We start from the raw sequence: 19,959 nt of genomic DNA on the forward strand, positions 1-19,959 counted from the left end.
AGCCAGTGTAAGACCAATAATCATATATGCCTCAGAAACAAGACCCGACACAGCCACAACACAAAAGCTACTGAAAACGGCATAGATGAGAGTACTGAGAAGAATTACAGGAAATACGCTGAGAGATCGAAAGAGAACTGAAGACATTAGAAGAAAATTTAACGTACAGTGTATAAATGAACGGACACAAAATAGAAAAAAAAAAGAATGGAATAACCACATACGCAGAATGGGGGAGACCCGTGTCGTTAAAATAGCAAGAGATAAGTCACCAATCGGCAGAAGTATCGGACGACCGCGCAAAAAATGGAGTGACAATGAAGAAGCAGAATTGCTTATAAAGAGGAAGATGAAGAAGAACTTTGCCATCCTCAAAGATAGAAGACAAAGAGATAATCCGATTAAAACATATTATTCATGTATACCATTTGATAAATAAATGTTAATCATTGCCTTAACCAACACAATCACGAATACAATACTAGAACTTTGTATTTATGTACATGGTTCAGAGAAATCATGCTGATCAACCCTGGCTTTCCGTCTTTATTGCCCTTGAGTGATTGAGTGATAATATATTCCATGAATACATTTAATAAGATATATATTGAATTAAACTCTATGATGTGGTAAAAATTTAAATATTTTGTTTTATTTGGTTATTTTCTTGATTTTGTTTTTATTATATTTATGTTCTTGTTTAACCATTATCTAAAAGTTACGTTTTTAATATGGGGTCTCTAAGATTCATGTTTTTTTTACTTTTTTTATCTAGCGTGTAGCTACCGGCTTCATCATAGTTGAGTTTTGTTAGTCTTGAGAGTTGACAAAGCACGATACCTTCGTCTTGGCGACATTGGGCGGCAATCTTCAGCGGCGGAAATGTCTTTCGAAGGTAACCAGGTCGTTTGTTAATATTTGCTTAGTAGTCTCCAATTCTTTATTTCTCGTAGCAAGCGCCCAGTCATCTGCATATCCGAACTTTTTTATATGTTTTTGGACTGCTGTCTGCTGTGTATAAAGACTAAAGAGTATGGGGGCCAGCACCGATCCTTGTCAAAGGTTACATTATTACCATTGCAATACTTTTTGAACATTTGTCAGCTCAATGATGCCATCGACAGACAGACGCTGAGGAGCTTTCCGTAATTTCAATATGGTTCTATCAATAGCATCATTTATGGTAAGAATCCTTTGAACCATATAGAAGGAACTATTATAGAAGTAGTTTATATAGCTCAGATCGTTCTTGTTACTGTTCCTTCATAACGTGGAATATGGCGTTTTTTTAATATTTCACATGCTTTTTTCATATTTTGAGCATTGTCTGTTAAGTACTATAAAGCTTACTATATGTAGAAACTTCCACTCATTAAAAATTTCTTTTAATTTTAACACTTATTAAGATTTTCTCAAGTGTGTGTCTGTGGAAATAATTTTTCAAAACACCTAGGTATTCGAGAAAACTTTTTAAAACAAACATCGCACTTGTGAGATTTTTCTCAAGTGTGTGTTAATGAATTTTTAAAATGCCTATTCGAAAAAACTTCTTGGAACAAAGCATTGGTCTTAGATTAATGACATTGTTTCATTAAATCTAATGCGTTTGGCACAGTTTAAATGGTTTAATGCTAAAAGAATTCTTTATGGCGATATACTGTGACTTTGGTTTACTTAATTAGACAATTCACATTGCATTTATCGTTAGTTCTTCTGAAACACGTGGTTTGAAAAAAATAGAAAGAAGAAATACCTAACCTATGTTTTGGCAAGCATGTCAGCATGTGTTAATTATTTTCCCGAATAATTTAAAAAAATATTTGTTTCCTTTTAAAAATTTGAATATACGATAATAGTAGCTATGATGGACGATGAAGATTTTCCTCGTGGTGGAGTTCGTCCAAAAAAGGCATTAAAAAGAAAAGATGATGATAATGTGAGTATTTTAAAATTATCAACAAATCCAGCATATATTCTATCCAGTTAGAAAGGATGACTCCTTCCTATCTCGATGATATATTCTAAAAATCATAGATTAATTTCTTGTAACACCCCTTTTATAGAGAAATTTACAATATTTGAAGTAGTGCTAAATAAAACACAAAAATTGATCCCTATTGATAAATAGTAGCACACAATAAAGTGTTGGTTTTTAAAGTTATGATGTATTTTACTTTGGTTGTTAAAACATCCAGGGAGTCAAATATTTTGACAAAGCTATGTCATCCAGAAGCCAGCAAAGGTATTAATAAAGTGGACACAATACATAATATGGACACTTCACTTTGCCATTGAAAACATTGTATTAAATTCTGTATTTATATACATGTCCAATATATTTATGTCTTATGTATTAAATAAAGTATGCTTTTAGCTTTTTTCTACTGCCAATAAACCAAAACCAAAAAAGGCCAAAAAAGCAAAGAAACCTCAAAGCGAATCTGACGATTCGTTTCACTCAAGTCTTCAAATATCTGAAACATTATCATACAGGGTAAGTATACTGAAAGAAAAGAGATTTATGTAGCTAGTATTGTAGTCATTAAAATTTGTTCGTCTTTTGGTATTTTAAAACATTTATACTATTTCATTTAATATTTTGTTTATCAATAAGTATGTATATTATATGCATAATAATAATATTTTATCTCTAATTCATTCCATGGATTTATTTTTCTCTATATATATTTTAGTTTATTTAGTCTATTATCTAATTTCTTCAATTTTTTTTGTTATTCTTGAATGAAAACATTCATTAAGTATGTATTTTTGTTTATTTTCCAGCTTTATCGACTTCTTTTCTACACAGTTTTCTCTATTTTTTGTATTTTTATCTTGCTTTTTGCTGTTCTTCTTTTGTGATTTTTACTCTTTTTATTTGTCTGTGTAAATATTTGTTATCTTATCCCTTCAATTTCATTTTATTCTACAAAATTCATGTTGTTTTTACATAACAAAAATCATTGATAGTTTTATATAAATATTTAAAGTTACTTAGGACTTGTTACTAATATTTAATTTTAAAATAAACTTTTTACCTGAAATTTACTGATTTTAAAAATCTTTTTAGAGCATGAAGCCAGATATGATAATTTTGGCTTGTATAAAAAAAATTAAAGATGTATCAATGGAAATTGAGCTACCAGGACTAACATTTGGACAGATTAAAATTATTAATATATCTGATTCATTTACAAAGTATTTAACAGAAAACAATAATGAGGAGGTAAGAGTTAACCAAAGAAACTATAACTAAATAAAAGTAAAAAACTTAGGAAACAGGCAAAAGAAAACTGCAAAATGACATAGTTAAATAGTTTCATGTAAGTTGTGTATGAGAAGTGCTGGAAAAGTATAAGAGCACTATATTGTTTATAAAAACAAAAATCCTAGATAGATACCAACAGATGTTTGTAAAAAATTTCCAAATTTTTGTTTTTATATATATGATCCAACATTCTAAGTTTATTTTTAAAAAAGTTAATAGCATTTATAAAAAACCGAAATTGCTGACTTGTTTTGCTACTTTCTAAGCAACAAATAAGGATAAAAATATTTAAAAAACGCCATTTTGAAAGTTTTTATACAGCTTATAAGACTGTTATGCTTAAATTCGTTTTAAATGCTTAATTTTTTGCTAATAGATAAAAAATGCAAATTTACCATTTTTGACCTTAATTTGTTAATAACTAATTAAGTCCAAAAGATCAACTGCAGGAAACAAATAGACTCTTGTTACGGAGGTCCATAGTACTCAAAACAATTGTTGTTTGCCTGGCTGGGTTAGTGTCACAAAAAGGGTACTTTTTTTTGCTTATTTCCTTGGCCTAATTTCATAGATTCCTACTGGATGAGCCTGTATGCTTAAAAACTGGAATAGATAGATGTAGTTATAATTAAATGAATATAATTCCATTTTTAGTCATATTTAATGTAACACCTTCGTTTTTAGAGCCTCACTTTGCTACCACAGATGTTTTCAGTTGGCCAAATGATACTGATAAAAATTTTAAATATAGAAAATAGAGATCAAGGTACCCATATTCAGTGTACTTTAAACCCTAGAGACATCAACAGTGGAAAATTCCATAATTCATTTCCTGAAGGGTTGTTGGTATGGGCTGCAGTTACATCTGAACTGGAGCATGGGTACAGGATGGATATTGGTGTTAACAATTGTAGAGCATTTTTACCATTTAAGAATGTGGATAAAAACCAAAAATTACGTAAGATGTTTAATATTTTTGATTAGATGTAGAGGTTGTTTTGGTTTAAAATATTTGTGAAAATATAATCATTAGTGTTTCATATTATTAATTCTTTCAGTTATTGGACAACCCCTTTGGTGCGTTGTCACCAAATGTGATTCATCAGAGGCTGCTGCTACAATACAACTGAGTTGTAGAACTGACAAATTAAAAAAATGTAAGATTTTGGATATTGACAGTTTACATAATCTGATTCCAGGAATGCAAGTTGATGTCTTGGTTGAAACAGTAAGATATTTTAATATTTTAACATCCTATATATCTCACATCAGCAACAACACTGTCATAAGTCAAAATTGCCATTTTGAGTAAAATTTGAAAAAAAAATATGTCTAAATTGTTGCTGAATATAGTTCTACAACAATAGTGATGGCTATAATAGACATAAGTTGCCATCTAGCGCTTATATGACAAAATATCTTTTTAACAGTGATGCTGACGAAAGTTTAACAAAATACTCATTTAATGCACCAAAATCACTGAACTTCGACTTGTGACAGTGTTTTTGCTGATGTGCGATATATACAGTATATATTACATATTCATTAGTGCGAGGAGGTCCAATTACTCATTTCTCATAAGACATACGCAAGAAATTATTTAGGTTAAAGTTGGAGCACAGATAGGACCATACTCCTCTCTGTGTGTATATAGGGGTGTCAATATAATGTTTGACAGGGTTATATGAGGTAGTTTAAAAGATAATTACGTTTTTTTTATTAATTTCGTAGTAAAAATTAACACTCTGTAGAATTGTAGAGATTTGGTATAAAAAATATATTTTATATATATTTAATAACTCACAAATTAAAGCAGTTAGGTATAGGGAATGCTTAGACAATTTTAGATTTCTTTCTCTGGAGACTTGTCAGATAGGTCAGAAAGGTTTATAGAACCTTAGAAATATTTGTCTAAATTTGTTTCATTAAATCATACAATTTTAGTCAGTGCTAACTGGAGGCGCTCTAAATGCAGTGGCGTAGTTTAGTTTATAATAAAAAAATCGCTAATAAACATTTTATTTGGTGTTTATTGGTGATTGTTTTACAGATTTCATTACAGATCGTAAATTTGATCACAAACTATTTTCTAGGTTAAACATACAGGATTGTATGGAAAATTCCTTAACAATTTTTTCGCGTACATAGACGAATGTCAACTTGAGAAGAGCGTGTCTAAGTATGAAGAAGGCAACTTACTGACAGCATATGTGCTATACACGGACCACATAACAAAAATTACATATTTAACAATGTTTGATATGGAAAAAGTACCTGCTCCTAAATATAAACAAGGAGATATTTTAGTGGGAGAGGTAAGTTTTTTATACAATTTTTTGTACTAAATGATACCTACAGGTCAGTAATTATAAAGCTTGATAAGAAAATATATCATAGCGACGAATCATTTTAACTGATTATTTTTTTCTTTTAGGTTATTTCAAAAGCACCTAAAGGCATCTATCTTAGCCTACCATCCAAAGAAAAATGTTTCGTAACCAACAAACGCCTATTACTCTGCTTCCCCAAAAAATATAATGACTCTGACTTAAGTGACTCCTTAAAACTAAAGTTTGTGGTTGGAAGCCGACATTCCTGTCGAATACTAGCCTACAATAATATAACTAGAAGCTACATAGGAACATTGGAGCAGAAAATTATTCGAGAACAATATTTTACTCATGCTGATCTAAAACCAGGTCAGTTAGTGGAAGGTGTTATTGAGGAGATCGGAGAAAGGGGGTTGGTTGTAAGAGTTGGTCGTGTCAAATGTTTTGTCCCGAATTTTTATCTTTCTAATGTTGCTTATACTGAAAACATAAAAAAGAAATTTAAAGAGGGACGTACTGTAAAAGCTAGGTAAGTCACTGTATATTAGAATAAAACATGTCTTACTAAAGGGTATAGCGTAATAAGATGCTAAAATCTGCACTTGGCTGGGGATTTTTATTTGGGATTGTTCACTTGAAGGTACACACTATTAAGAAACACCTTTAGCCACATTTTTAGCTCCCTAGGTGGTCCCAGGGACGAAAAAAGATGAAGCCCAACTCAGGACATTCGAGAGAAAAATACTGAGGAAAGTATATGGCCCGTTACAAGAGGAAGATGGCACATGGAGAATCAGGAGAAACGACGAGGTTAATGAGTTAAATGAAGGTTATGACATTGTAAGATTTGTGAAAAGTCAAAGACTGTCATGGCTGGGACATGTGCAGAGACAAAACGATGCAAAAACAACAAAGAAAATGTTACAATGGAAGCCCATAGGAAGGCGAAAAAAAGGAAGGCCCAGAACGAGATGGTTGGATGACGTGGAAGACGACCTGAAAACAATGAACATAAGACAATGGAGAAGAAGGGCACAAGAGAGATCTGAATGGAAGGACATAGCCAGACAGGCAAAGACCCATCCAGGGTTATGATGCCAAAAGAAGAAGAAGAAGGTGGTCCCAGGCGTCTCCTATCAAAAGAATTTTTAGGTTATGTAGGCAATTTTGGCAAACTTCTAAATCATCATTTTTCGTTTATTTTTTTTGTTCTTTTGGGTTTGCCTTTTTGGTACATCCTCAAAATGAAAAAAAAACTTAATTGTTTGGCATTTCCCCCCAAGTTTTTAACACAGAAACTCAACTGCATGTCATTACTCAACCCCTTTTTTTTTTATTTTTTTCCCATGCTTTGAGCACATAACCTTAACTGCACATGGCCACATATAGCCAGCTGTGAGCCACATATAGTAAATATGTAAATCAGAGTTTTTGGACATGAAAATGTATGTTCATGAAGTTTTTCAAATTTTTTAAAGGAAAGGATCTTTCGTGAATTTTTTTCGAAAGAACACATTTTTTGCGATAAGGGACTACTGGGGCCACCTAGGGAGCTAAAAAATTGGCGAAAAGGGTTTCTAAATATGTACTTTCGAGTGCCCAATTCCAAATAAAAATCCAGAGGAGTGCAGATTTTACCACAAGAAACTGCAGATTACGACATTCGACAAAACAATTAAGTTTTGTTTTGCCATTTATTCTCAATGTTTTCTCAATTCTCAAGTTTTGTTTTGCCATTTATTCTCAATATTTAAGGCGTTTTTAGTTTAACATATATTATTTTAACATATATGCCTTTCAAGCACGGGTTACGTGGATATTCGAACGGCAGCAAAATCAAAATTTTATCTCTATCCATCTTAATCTCCATCATTAAGAAAGTCATGCTTATATCCGTTTGATTTAAACTTTCAGGGTATTGGTCATCATCAAGGAAAACGTAATTTTAACTTTAAAATCAGAACAAGTGATGGACGATAGATGTCTCACCGATTTGGCAAATGCAAAGAGAGGTGACAGATATCCATGTGTCGTAGTTAAGACTTATTCTGAAGGTGCCCGAGTTACGTTTTATTCAGATGTTCAAGGATGGCTCAGCAACAAGTACTTGGACGAAGAAAACGGTGAGAAAAAACCGGATCCTCAACAATTATTTTTCAGAGGACAAGTGGTAAGTTTTATGAACAAATTATCAAATTTTTAATGTAGACAATTGCTTTTTTTGATATCTATTCTTAGATATCAAAGAAAGGATTGTTCCTTTCTGGTTTTGGAGCGTTTCAACATCTTATGAGCCTTGGAAATATGCAGCCCGAAAAAAAATCAATCCTAAAAACATTAACTACTATTATAATTTCATACTGAATTGCGCGATAGTACGCAACGGAAAAGGGCGGAGTGTGCAACATGTCGTAATGATCAAACAAGTGATTGAAAAGATGTGACCAAAAGTTTTGGAAGAAATCCGAGTAGAAACAAAAGCAAAATATCACAAATAACGCTGACTGTCACACATTAAAATAAAAAACTCATGTGTATTGATACTCTCATCTGATGATGATGGCAATTCTGTTAAGTGAATAATAAATTCTGTTATTCTTATTTTATATTCTATTCCTTTTACATGTATTATGTAGTTTTGTGCCAATTTTGTTTAAAGTAACAAATTTATGCAAAATTCTATACTCTTAATATCGATGAATATTGAATCAGTTGCAGCTGTTAAGCTAGATAAGATCCAGTAGCGTTCCATATCGATATTATTTGCAACAAGGAAACAAGCTTGTGGCAGCTTGATGTATCATGAATTAAACTTTTAAAATACATATGTATGTATTAATTTTATAAATTTGTGTTGGTCGTCTTGGTACGAATTTGTTTTCTGTGTCACTATATCTGTGTAGCGGTTATAATTTGCCTACCACATTAGGTATCACTTATAGGGGGTTGAAACTGGGGACAGAAATTACTGCGCTGGAGATAGGGTAAGCAAACAAACCGGAACGTTTGCGAACGGCTGCTCTTGGTTTGGTTGGAGAGCTGGGTCGTAAGTGAATAAAAGGGAAACTACAAAGGAAGAAAATCAAAAAGTACTTACATAGATTTTCTGGGCAACACAACACAAGAAGTTTCCCAAACTATTTGAAAAGGAAAAATTCCTGCTGGAATAAAAGAAAGGCTTTTCTTTCCTGATCACTGCCTGATGTATTTCCTTTAAAAAAGTTTTTGGGATAATTGGACGAAAACACTGCAAAAACACAACTGTGTCCTACTCAAGCTGCAAATAGGTCTGAAATGACCACTGAACCAAATAGATGATTCTTTGGAAGTTGGACACTGGATTCGGTCCTCGGATTTTCCTGGATGACAAAAAACCGCAATCTTCAAAGCTCAGCCTCTCAAACACTACCTCTTGAAACCATGTGGTCTTCTTAAATTGTTGGAAACGCCGTCTTACAAATCTCTCAAATAAGGCACAGCACGAAACAATCGGTGATTAACTCAGACAAAAACTGCCACATTACATTTGAGTATAAAATTCACCTCTCCACATAAAAAAATTTGCCGGCTTTTTGAAGACTACACACCGAAATCTTTCTCCTTCAAAATTTTAAATCCAGCTTAACTTGACCTCCACATTTAACTGCTACTATGACTTTACATTTACACTCCCTTTATGAATTTAAGGGAGTGGTATGGGTGCAGTTCAATACAGTTGTTCAGAGTTGCAGCCAACAAAGTAAAGATTGATGTTATGGTAGCCAACCTCCGATAGGAGACGGTATTGCAAGAAGAAGAATGACTTTACACTTTATTTCCATGACAAAAACGAATAACGAATTTGAAAAAATCTGGACTAAACAATGACCTAAATCGTATCGTGGTCTATTACAGAGTGATGTAATTCACTTTCCCGCAATACTTTCTCGCCAATCCAAGTGGATATTTACTTGCCGCGCAATACTAGGCGGCATCACGATCAAAGGAAATACAATTAAAATTATTATATACAAACCAGAGATGTTTTTATTATCAATCCCAATGACGCAAAAGGATTGAGAAAATATTTCGGTGTTTTAACATATACAACGTGATTCGAAATGCTACATCTGTTGTAAATCCCAAGATATAGCTGATGGTCAACGTTTTTGGGACATCCCGTATATAGTGTATCATTTTCAAATAATCTAAATGTGTAATATTTTTATGAACTACCATGTATTTTTTCACCCGTTCATTAAACATACATGCAATCTTCTCATGTTGACGGGTATTAATTTATTTGTGTATGTTTTTAGATAAATCCATGGATATTGGGAGCGAACAAAGATGTCATTCTGTCGTTGCGACCGCCGAAAGATTTCGGTTTTTTAAAGATAGGAGAGAAAATCAACGGAGTTGTTAGTAAAATTACTAAAGATAAACTTTTTATTAAGACGCTAAAAGGAAAATATGTTGGTGTAGTTCCGGTGAATCACCTTAGCGAAACAATAAATTTATGTTCTACCTTGATAAGTAAGTAACTTTGTAAAATCTGTTTAATCCTAAATTTAAATCTAACAGTTTTCGGAAAAATAAATAGGATGATAAAGGTTGCCTGTTTCACAGTTAGTTTATTTAAGTCTATTTGAAATTTCAATCATTTTTAACAATTAACTTAGATAGCAGCACTGAAACGCTTTGAAGATCCAATATCATATCGGACAAACTACCGACAGTTCAACTATGTATACTCGGTCTATTGGTTCTTTGTTTAGTGTAATTAAATTCAAATATTTAGTTAAGAATTAGGAACTAGCTAATATTTCCCGTTTTTGACCGATTTGAAATTGAAATCACGGAAGTGAGATGAAACTGTCAATAAAATTATCAATGTCGGAGAGACATATATTTTCTAAATTAAAATTAATCAAATACTAATTAAAATAATTAGTGTTTTTTTTCACCGTATGGGATAATTTTTCTGTGTGCTTTACACAATTAGCCCAAACTTCAAGTGTTGCTTCACTTAGACCGATTTATTTTCACTTCCATTTTTTCCAATGTGACGATCATATTACTGTTTACAAATTCCCCAGACAAACCCTGATTATACTGACAGTAATATGTAGGTAGTCATAATATCAAAAATTTGCAGGAATTATCATATATATATAAAATATATATAAAATATATATATATATATATATATATGTATAATTAATCAAATACTAATTAAAATAATTAGTGTTTTTTTTCACCGTATGGGATAATTTTTCTGTGTGCTTTACACAATTAGCCCAAACTTCAAGTGTTGCTTCACTTAGACCGATTTATTTTCACTTCCTTTTTTTCCAATGTGACGATCATATTACTGTTTACAAATTCCCCAGACAAACCCTGATTATACTGACAGTAATATGTAGGTAGTCATAATATCAAAAATTTGCAGGAATTATCATATATATATAAAATATATATAAAATATATATATATATATATATATATATATATATATATATATATATATATATATATATATATGTATATATATATATATATATATATATATATATATATATATGATTAATTTATCAATGTTGTTACAGATACTTACGCCGTCGGTGATAAAATAAACAATCTACTGTGCATCGACAACACTGTTAGCCCTAATATATTGTCCAAAAGGGAATTCTTAGCTATAACCAGAACGCCGAAGTTTAGAATAAAGAAATTAGATAAATTCAAATCAGGGCATTTGGTGAGGTGCACCTATGTGTCGCAGAGCAACAAAGGAATATACGTCCGCCCTTTAATTTCGGATTACCCTGAGAAGGTTCTGATCAAAATCGAGGTAAGTTTGTTCAGATTTTTTTATAAGTAAATTGATATAACTTGTGTCTATTAATTGAGTCGTAGGCCTATTTGAAATCTATCTTTTCTTTAATTTTAGTCAATGATTAATTGTCTCCTTCGCATGCAGTTTTATTGTAGTTCTGTTACTGCAGCGATAAAATTCAGATGTTTCTTTTTGTAAGTTGTTATTTCTTACTTTGTTCTTGTTTTAAAAATGCCTAACTTTTATTAAAATCAATTTTAGGATATTGTAGAAGAAGGCATAAGCGATCTTCCTAAATTTGAGCCCAATCAAGCCATAGTAGCAAAAGTTAAGCAAATTCAAGAAAATCCAAAATCAGTTAGTTTGACAGCGAAACTGGCAGAAGTATTTGATAACAAAGTTGAGGTACGTATTAGAAAGGAGAGTATTGATGTTGCAAAAAAAATTAAACTGGGGTATTAAGAAGAAGAAAAGGACTACCAAAATAGTTTAAACTTCCAATTTAACTCAATGCTCAAGATAATAAATAGCTAATAATTTCCTTCACTGTGATCTCGATATTCATTATTTTATATTTATAATTTTTTTCGTAGAGTGTTATAGGATTGTTTACTCAACATTTGCAAGACATTAAAACCATCAGGACAATGGGAAAAGAAAAGAAATGGGACTTGTATGAATATGAACCAGGACAAACTGTATTATGTCGTGTAACGAAGTTGGGAGAAAGTGGTGGATGCGTTGTGACGCTGCCGAATGATTTAAATGGTTTAGTTCCTGCTGCGCTGTGTACAGGTAATACAGAACTCTAAAGGATAATAAATTAAACTATAAAGGATTTTGTAGATGTTATTTTCATTTTGCAATCTTTGTTCGGTTTAGATCTTTTTTTAGTGTTAAGGGGTTACAGTACAAGTTTGTAAGGTTATGTAACAAATGAATGTCCAGGATATTCGGAAAATTCGTCGATAAAATAACTGCGTATCCAAGGTAGATAGCTTTTTCAGCATAGTTGAGTATCAAAAATGTAGACACTAATTTCTGAGGAATGATACTTGAGTTTGAACGACAACACTGGTTGTGATTATAGATAATGTATCAACTTCTATATTAATAATTCACATACAGTCAAATAGTCATACAATACCAAATTTGTTAAAGTATTTCATAAAATATGACAGCGCTGACCAGTAAAAAAGAATAGTAGATAATCGAAGCCGCAAGTTAGAGAGAGAGAGAGGGAGAGAAAGAGAGGGAGATATAGCAATCAGTCTGAGCACTCATCTGACACTAAGTAGCGTATCGTTTACGTTGTAAATGAATTTTAAAATGTATATGTAATGTCTCCGTCCTTTGCCCGCTGGTATTTTTTAGACCCGATGAGAACCATTTAATAAAGGCTTGTCGACAGTTTCAACTTCAAAATCTTGCTACGTTTTGAGACAGTATGGCCTTAATTTAGCAAAATTTGGTCTAAATAGAGATTTTTCTTCCTTCACGACGAGAGTCTTAAATTTTTTTCAGGTAATGTCTCCGCCACAAAATAATATCTTCTCTTTCTATAATACTCTTCCTACTCTAAGGTTGGAAATTCATTTCGAAAAAAGAAAGCATGGAATTTTATCGGAATAAAATACTTAATATCCTCTTCAAGCTGAATATTTTTTCTTCCTCTGGTTTCAATTTTTTTAATAGACGTACTCGACTTACCTTCACATTGTTTGAATTGTTTTAGAATGCTGTGAAAACTTCTCGTAGACACTTAAGTCAAATCGCTGCATATAGTTATAACATCATTGACCAACATATTTTCATTCTTTTCATGGAGTCCACAATACACCGACGACATTTCCTTTGACTATTTTCGCCTTCTATATTTGTCACTATAACATTAACTCTATAAAACTATAGTACTGATATATTTCAAGAAACAAAGTCGTTATCAATAAACCAGTTGTTGACAAACAATATAATGGGAATTTCCAAACAATTAAAAAAGGGGAATTGTGTTTGAGAACAAACTAAAGCATCTATTGTTTTATGTTTTAATGTAAAGTTTGAGTGTTGATAAAATCAATCATTTATTAAATATATACAGATATATTTAAATCCTTAGAGGCGGTTTTGAATAAGATAGTCAAACCTAACATACATTTAATTATCTAACAAATATACTTAATATGTATGTATTATAAATCGATTCATATAAAACGAATTCTAACTACAATACACTTGTAGAAATACAGCTGTTACACACATCTTCACGAAAATTTGATTTTAATAAATTTAATTAGATAATTTGAGCATACTGTATGGTTATTTTGCCTTTTTATTAGTCCATATAATCCGCTGTCTAAATTATTCAGTTGCATTGTGGGGGATTCTACATATTTCTTTAGAAATTTCTTAGCGCTAGGGAGAGAATAGTAGTATATATAATTTGAAAAAATCTTCAAAACGAGTAGGGCTACTTTTCACTTACAAAAAATTTTTTGTACGCCACTGGAACACCAAGAGTAACTTTACATTGTGTCTACATTTTTGATACTCAACTATAGTTGTCAGATATATCTAGCAGATGTATCTATCTTCAACACCATACAGAAAAACCGGGATTATATAAAATTTTAACATTCTGATGTTTAATGATACTGAGAAGTACCTTTTGTTCCTTTGAAAAAACAAAGGAAGAGGATACAGAATGGGAAACAAAGAAATCAAAATACTCTCTTACGCAGACGACGCAATATTGATAGTCCAAGAGGAAAATAGTCTGCAAAGACTGGTCCACAGGTTTAACATAAGAGCAAAAGAATTTAATATGACAATCTCATCTCAGAAAACTAAAGCAATAGTAATCAGCAAAGAACCAACCAATTGATAGCATCGGTATTGAACAAGTTATGGAAATAAAATACCTGGGAATTACACTGTCCAGCTATGGAGACGTGGACAAAAAAGTGAGAGATCAAGTACAAAAAACAAATAGACTGGCAGGATGCCTTCATAACACTATATGGCGAAACAGACAAATTAACACTGAGATGAAGTCAAGAATTTATAAAGCCACTGTAAGGCCAATAATAACATATGCCTCAGAAACAAGACCAGACACAGCCAAAACGCAAAAGCTACTGAAAACGGCAGAGATGGGAGTTCTGAGAAGAATTACAGGAAATACGCTGAGAGATCGAAAGAGAAGTGAAGTCATTGGAAGAAAATGTAACGTACAGTTTATAAATGAATGGACACAAAATAGAAAAAAAGAATGGAATAACCATATAAGCAGAATGGAGGAGACCCGTGTCGTCAAAATAGCAAGAGATAAGTCACTAATCGGCAGAAGAAGTATCGGACGACCGCGCAAAAGATGGAGTGACAACCTTCCATAGAGGTATTAGTCCGCCAATAAACAAGCAGAATTGCTTATAAAGAGGAGGAAGAAGAAGAAAACAAGTTAATGTTAGTAAATATGTCTTGACCTTGTCTTCTCAATTGTGGATGTGATCACTCTTATCATGTCCCATTGCATATAAATCATGGGACTTGGGAAGCAAATATGTAGACAGAAATAGAATAGAACTGGCGATATACCAGTTAGATACCAAATAGAGTAATACCAGTTATATAAAGTTTTGCAAAATTAAAGAATAATGACTTGCGGAATACAGCAGATCAACTACACAGATGGGCAATATATTTCAAAGACTTAAAAAATATATATTATTCTAATTTTTTATGATTCGCCCTATGTATTTAATAAACTTGGTACCACCGTTTATTTTAACCCTAGAAACAGTCACATGATAAAAATTAAATATATATCGTTAATTAAATATTAACAATTAATGTTTTTTTTTTAATTTTTAGATGTAAAAGTAGGGGATAAACTACCAGGAGTATTTTTGACTCAAAATTTTGACTCAGAATACGTTGTTGTGAGCCTAAAACCAGAGATTTCCGAAAGGATTAACAAACAGCAGGGTATGTAAAATTGTACACTGATAAAAGTATTTGTATACCATTGTACTAAGATGAAAAAAGAAACGATATGAATATATTACCGCTAGAGAGACTAGAACATTTTTTTTTGCTTATTTTTAGATGTTAAAGTTACCTTGTTTCTTCTCTTTCTATTTGTGGTTGCCTCAGTTATATTCTTATTAGGTTCAATTATTACTCCAGGGATTATTTTATTTTAATTCCCATTATCTTCATTGTCTTCTAAGCCTACTGAAATTAGACACACAAGAGGTAAATACATAATATTTTTTCATTCAGAATTTAAACCAACCTGTAGAACATTCAGGATTAAATCAGCCTCGTGGTCACTATGATCCTCATTCGTCATTTTGTATTTTCTTTCTTCTACAATACTTACAGCAATATGTTTACCTTAAAAAAATAAGTAGGTTTTTACTTTGTTGTCGTTAATTTAAATAAAGTTAATTATGAATTTACCTTAAAAAGAACAATAATAAATATCCGTTTCAGTGTTTTTATACGCTTTTCCAGCTAATTCCAATATCCAATCACTTTTGGAATACATTATGGCAGTTATGACAAAACTAAACTTTTGAACATAACATTAAATTAGCGCCGAAAACCGTAGTAACTCATGTTACGATACCTAATGCTATGGCCTCGGATAACAACGAAGACTATTACAAACGATGATTTTCTGCGGTTGTTTTTGTTTCATCATTTTTCATTAAAACCAAGATCATGTCGTTGCTTTTAATCAATATTTAAATACCGTGCTTCTGGGATGTTGATATGACATCCTTCCATATTAGTTACCAAAGCCCCCATCGTCGTATTAAAAATTAATACAAAAGAAAATTGTAATAATAGGAAAAGTCGTAAATTGTGGGCGGCAAAGTCATTTCGCTCCTAAAAATGAACATACCCATATTTTCACACGAAACAAAAAAGATAATACGTAGAAGACATGGTTGCAGCCGAAAAACAAGGTTTTACGAAAATTCGCAAACGGAATTATTCCACAGGATGTTTCAAAATTTGGATAATAAAACCACGTTTTAATTAATTCTGTGCAATAAGTCAAATACAAAATTTTATTAAAAAATTCACTATATTAAATTAAAATTTATAAATTTTTACAGTGTGCTAAAAAATCATCAAAATAGGGATAAAAATAAAAAAATTGAAATACTTTCAATTTGACCAAAATTTTCTCCGTTGCGTTATTTTGCATCTGAGTGTATAATAAACTGTACATTTCCAAATTTTCCCAATATTTAGCTTTGTAAGTGTCTAAACAGGAAACCATACGCTAAAACAAAGAGGAAAAGCTGAAATAAACCTTATACTAAATTTTTCGCTTTTGTCACCATTTCCAACAGCCATTTATTATGTTTTAGATGGATTAATAACGTGCACCAATCTCGCGTGGTGTAGATCAGAAATACTTTTAATATGCAAAACTTTTGCCATAGCTTTGCTTAAACAAACTGGCGGAAACGGACAATTAGTGTACCTTCCAACGTTTCTCCATGAAAATGACTTTGGAGGCAGCTGCACGGAATATTACCAGGAGGGATCATTAAGGGTTACCTTATGCGGGTAAGTAGTATGTTTATCCCTATGTGTTACTCTAAAAAGGACCATGGTAGATTTCATTATATTTAGTCCTGAAATATTTTAAAGTCTCATTTAACCTAGAAGCAACGTTTTCGTTGATTTTGATTTCGGAGGTTAATACTATTATAAAAATTAATATTAAGCTCACCAGTCTTCCGGGTTGCACCGCGTTAATTTTCATTGCGCCGAGCTTTCGACATCCCCTCTGATGTCTCCTTCAGGACTTCCGAGGTCTCAGTCTCTCGAGCCCCCAGACACTACTACACTGATCAATATTCATTTCTGGCTAATGTTAGACGAGAATTTTACAATCGATTGGGATACTGCTTAGTACAAAATGGCTTATTGTTTTAAGATTTGTTATAGTTTTATGTTTAGAAATTATCATAAATTATTTTTAGGAAGGATCACAGTAAAACTATATTGAAATTAATGAATTGTTGTATAACCTGAAATTAAATTGGCAGCATAGATAAAGAATATATATTACTGAATAGATAGGAAACTGTGTAGGTTATTTCTGGACAATGCGCGATCTGGCGGAGTTAGGCAAGCAACATCTTTTTAAAAAATCTCGTAATTCTTCAAATATAAAGATTAATATTGAGGGTTTGATTACAAAAATAAAACAAACGTTGGTTCTTTTTCTACTTTATTATTTTTTATAAACATTAATTACATGTATTTAAATGTAGTTGGTTAAACAGTGGCTATTCTGTAGTTTCTATAAATTACAACACAGAAACAGAGAAGGGATAGCATCACATTTCAAGGTGGACTTATATCTCAATCCAACATAGCGGGCTTCTGCTCCAAAATGAATTGTGCAAATGCTTTCACACTTTCGAACCCTGTCCATAGGCTTCACCTTCAAGTCTTCTCTGCCAATTTTATTAATCCAAATATCATAAAGCTAAAAAATAAATAGTTTGTTTTTAATATTTTCTGTGAAATAATGTTACATAGTATATTTCTAGAGGTGCTTTACAAAAGGACAAATAAACAAAAGTTTTGTAGAAAAAGTTCTTAAAACATTGAAGAATAGCCACATTTTTAATGGCGATAATTTTACTTCCTAAAAACTTTTACCTAATTCTATATCGGCAACAATTCTAATACACATCATAACGTGAAAGGAAAAAAGTTTGGGACAACATCGGACATTTTAAGGCAATTATTAAAAAATAAATCAAATCTTATATCAGCATTTTCTACTTACCGGCCTATCTTTTGGAAAAATATGCATTTGAGCATCCTTATTGTAATTATTACAACCATTAACGCAACAGTTAAAAACCGTAATTATTTAAATATGTTGGCAAAAAAGCAAACAATTATTTAATCGCAAATAATACAACTCGAAACACTGTGTCGAAACCACAATAAAAATGGCGTACTTGTTTTGTTGGTTGAGGTATTGCGCAGTCACGAAGCTTTGCTATGAATGCTACGCCCTCTGGTGTCCTTAGGAAATACAAATTTCAGAGGACTGTCACTCCCATAAGAGATACCCGGGCATGATTGGCAGTGCTCGCACTATTGCCTGAATCATCGAGTTAGAATCTATGGAGAAGCTATGGGCGGGCATATTAACGTATGTACTAAAAACGGCGTAGGTAGGCGTGGCTAACTGTGATATCAATATGGCGGTGGGATCATGGCCGGACTCAATAATATTAAAACTACTATAAAAATGTGACTAGTTATTCAGAAGATTTAATCATAATCTACAAAGTGCAATACATTTTTAATAAACTATGATTTATTTATCCCGCGGTAAACACTAAAAACACGATATATTATACATAAAGATAAATTAATACAGTCAAATACAATTAATTTATTCTCTGAAGTACGGGCCATTACTTTGTTTACATATTTGTATACTAACCTGTAAACGTTATTCCTGAAGATTTTTTTTTAACATTGCTTCTGCCACTGCAACAACGTTGAAAATAAGAAACCATTATTATGCACTATCACAATATATTATTACAGTTTCTATAAAAGTATTATAAAACTAAAAATATTCGAAAAACAACAAACGTGAATAAACATATACGATCTGTCAAAAGTGTCAAAACAATATGGCCGAAGTGAAGTCGTTTTTAGTCACGTGATGCCCTCTCCATAGATTCTAACTCGATGGCCTGAATATAACATTATCGCGATTTTTTGTGAACTGAGTACATTTCATCAACGTCATTGCTTTGTAAACAATATAATTTATTGCTTACAAAATACTATTTATTGTTAACTAGTAGTAGTACTATTTGCGAAAATTTGTTGTTTATAATTTAATCATAAAATAAAAATATTGACAATTCAAAATTCAAATATTGTCAAATATCAGAAACATCAATACTATCAAACGCAACATGTCATACACATTCTTGTACCGCCTGTGGCCTGACTTTAAGGGGTGGCCTGAAAAATATATATTTTTGCAAAATTTTGGAGTACGATTAATTCGTAGAACAATTTTAACACTTGTTTTAATGCAGATTTCACTCCTCTATAAAAAGTTTCTTATAACTTTTGATGTACAATAAATAGGGAAGCAGGAATTCAACAATTTAGAATTTCCCATTGAGTTTCCTATGGCCCGTTTGGCGATTCACCACCCGGTATAAATATGCCCCTGGGTGTCTAAGTCGATACTGTGGCGTTACGGAATATTTGATTTATAATGATGTAGTCAATTCGGTCCTTTACTATGTTCTCGCTCTCATCTCTAGGGGCTTTCTAGGTGTATATTCTTCGACTGGTAGTTTGTATCACATGTTCTGGATAATGAGTTCGTCGTCCTTTCAAAACTGCAGCTATATTCGTCTACTACTACTCCTTCTCTTCTTTTCCCTACCTTAGCTTGTAGTCACCTAAAATAACATAAACTTCCTATTTTTTGGTTTCTTTAAGTATTTTATCTAATTCTTTAT

The 19,959-nt window shown here is 31.9% G+C and overlaps 1 protein-coding gene across 1 annotated transcript in view; it reads left to right on the forward strand.

Moving 5' to 3' along the window:
* Window positions 1-1,740: 1,740 nt before the first annotated feature.
* Window positions 1,741-19,959, forward strand: part of LOC140432690 (rRNA biogenesis protein RRP5-like) — a 55,701-nt gene continuing 37,482 nt past the window's right edge. The window contains exons 1-14 of the mRNA XM_072520747.1: window positions 1,741-1,936; window positions 2,375-2,494; window positions 3,071-3,226; window positions 3,953-4,226; window positions 4,327-4,496; window positions 5,362-5,583; window positions 5,703-6,127; window positions 7,513-7,768; window positions 9,897-10,113; window positions 11,187-11,431; window positions 11,678-11,821; window positions 12,010-12,211; window positions 15,287-15,400; window positions 16,801-17,002. Of these exons, the coding sequence (XP_072376848.1) occupies window positions 1,862-1,936; window positions 2,375-2,494; window positions 3,071-3,226; window positions 3,953-4,226; window positions 4,327-4,496; window positions 5,362-5,583; window positions 5,703-6,127; window positions 7,513-7,768; window positions 9,897-10,113; window positions 11,187-11,431; window positions 11,678-11,821; window positions 12,010-12,211; window positions 15,287-15,400; window positions 16,801-17,002 (2,822 nt within the window). The 5' untranslated portion in view covers window positions 1,741-1,861. The remainder of the gene's footprint in view (window positions 1,937-2,374; window positions 2,495-3,070; window positions 3,227-3,952; window positions 4,227-4,326; window positions 4,497-5,361; window positions 5,584-5,702; window positions 6,128-7,512; window positions 7,769-9,896; window positions 10,114-11,186; window positions 11,432-11,677; window positions 11,822-12,009; window positions 12,212-15,286; window positions 15,401-16,800; window positions 17,003-19,959) is intronic.

Source organism: Diabrotica undecimpunctata, chromosome 1 (assembly GCF_040954645.1).
Source record: "Diabrotica undecimpunctata isolate CICGRU chromosome 1, icDiaUnde3, whole genome shotgun sequence".
NCBI classification, from domain to species: Eukaryota; Metazoa; Arthropoda; class Insecta; order Coleoptera; family Chrysomelidae; genus Diabrotica; species Diabrotica undecimpunctata.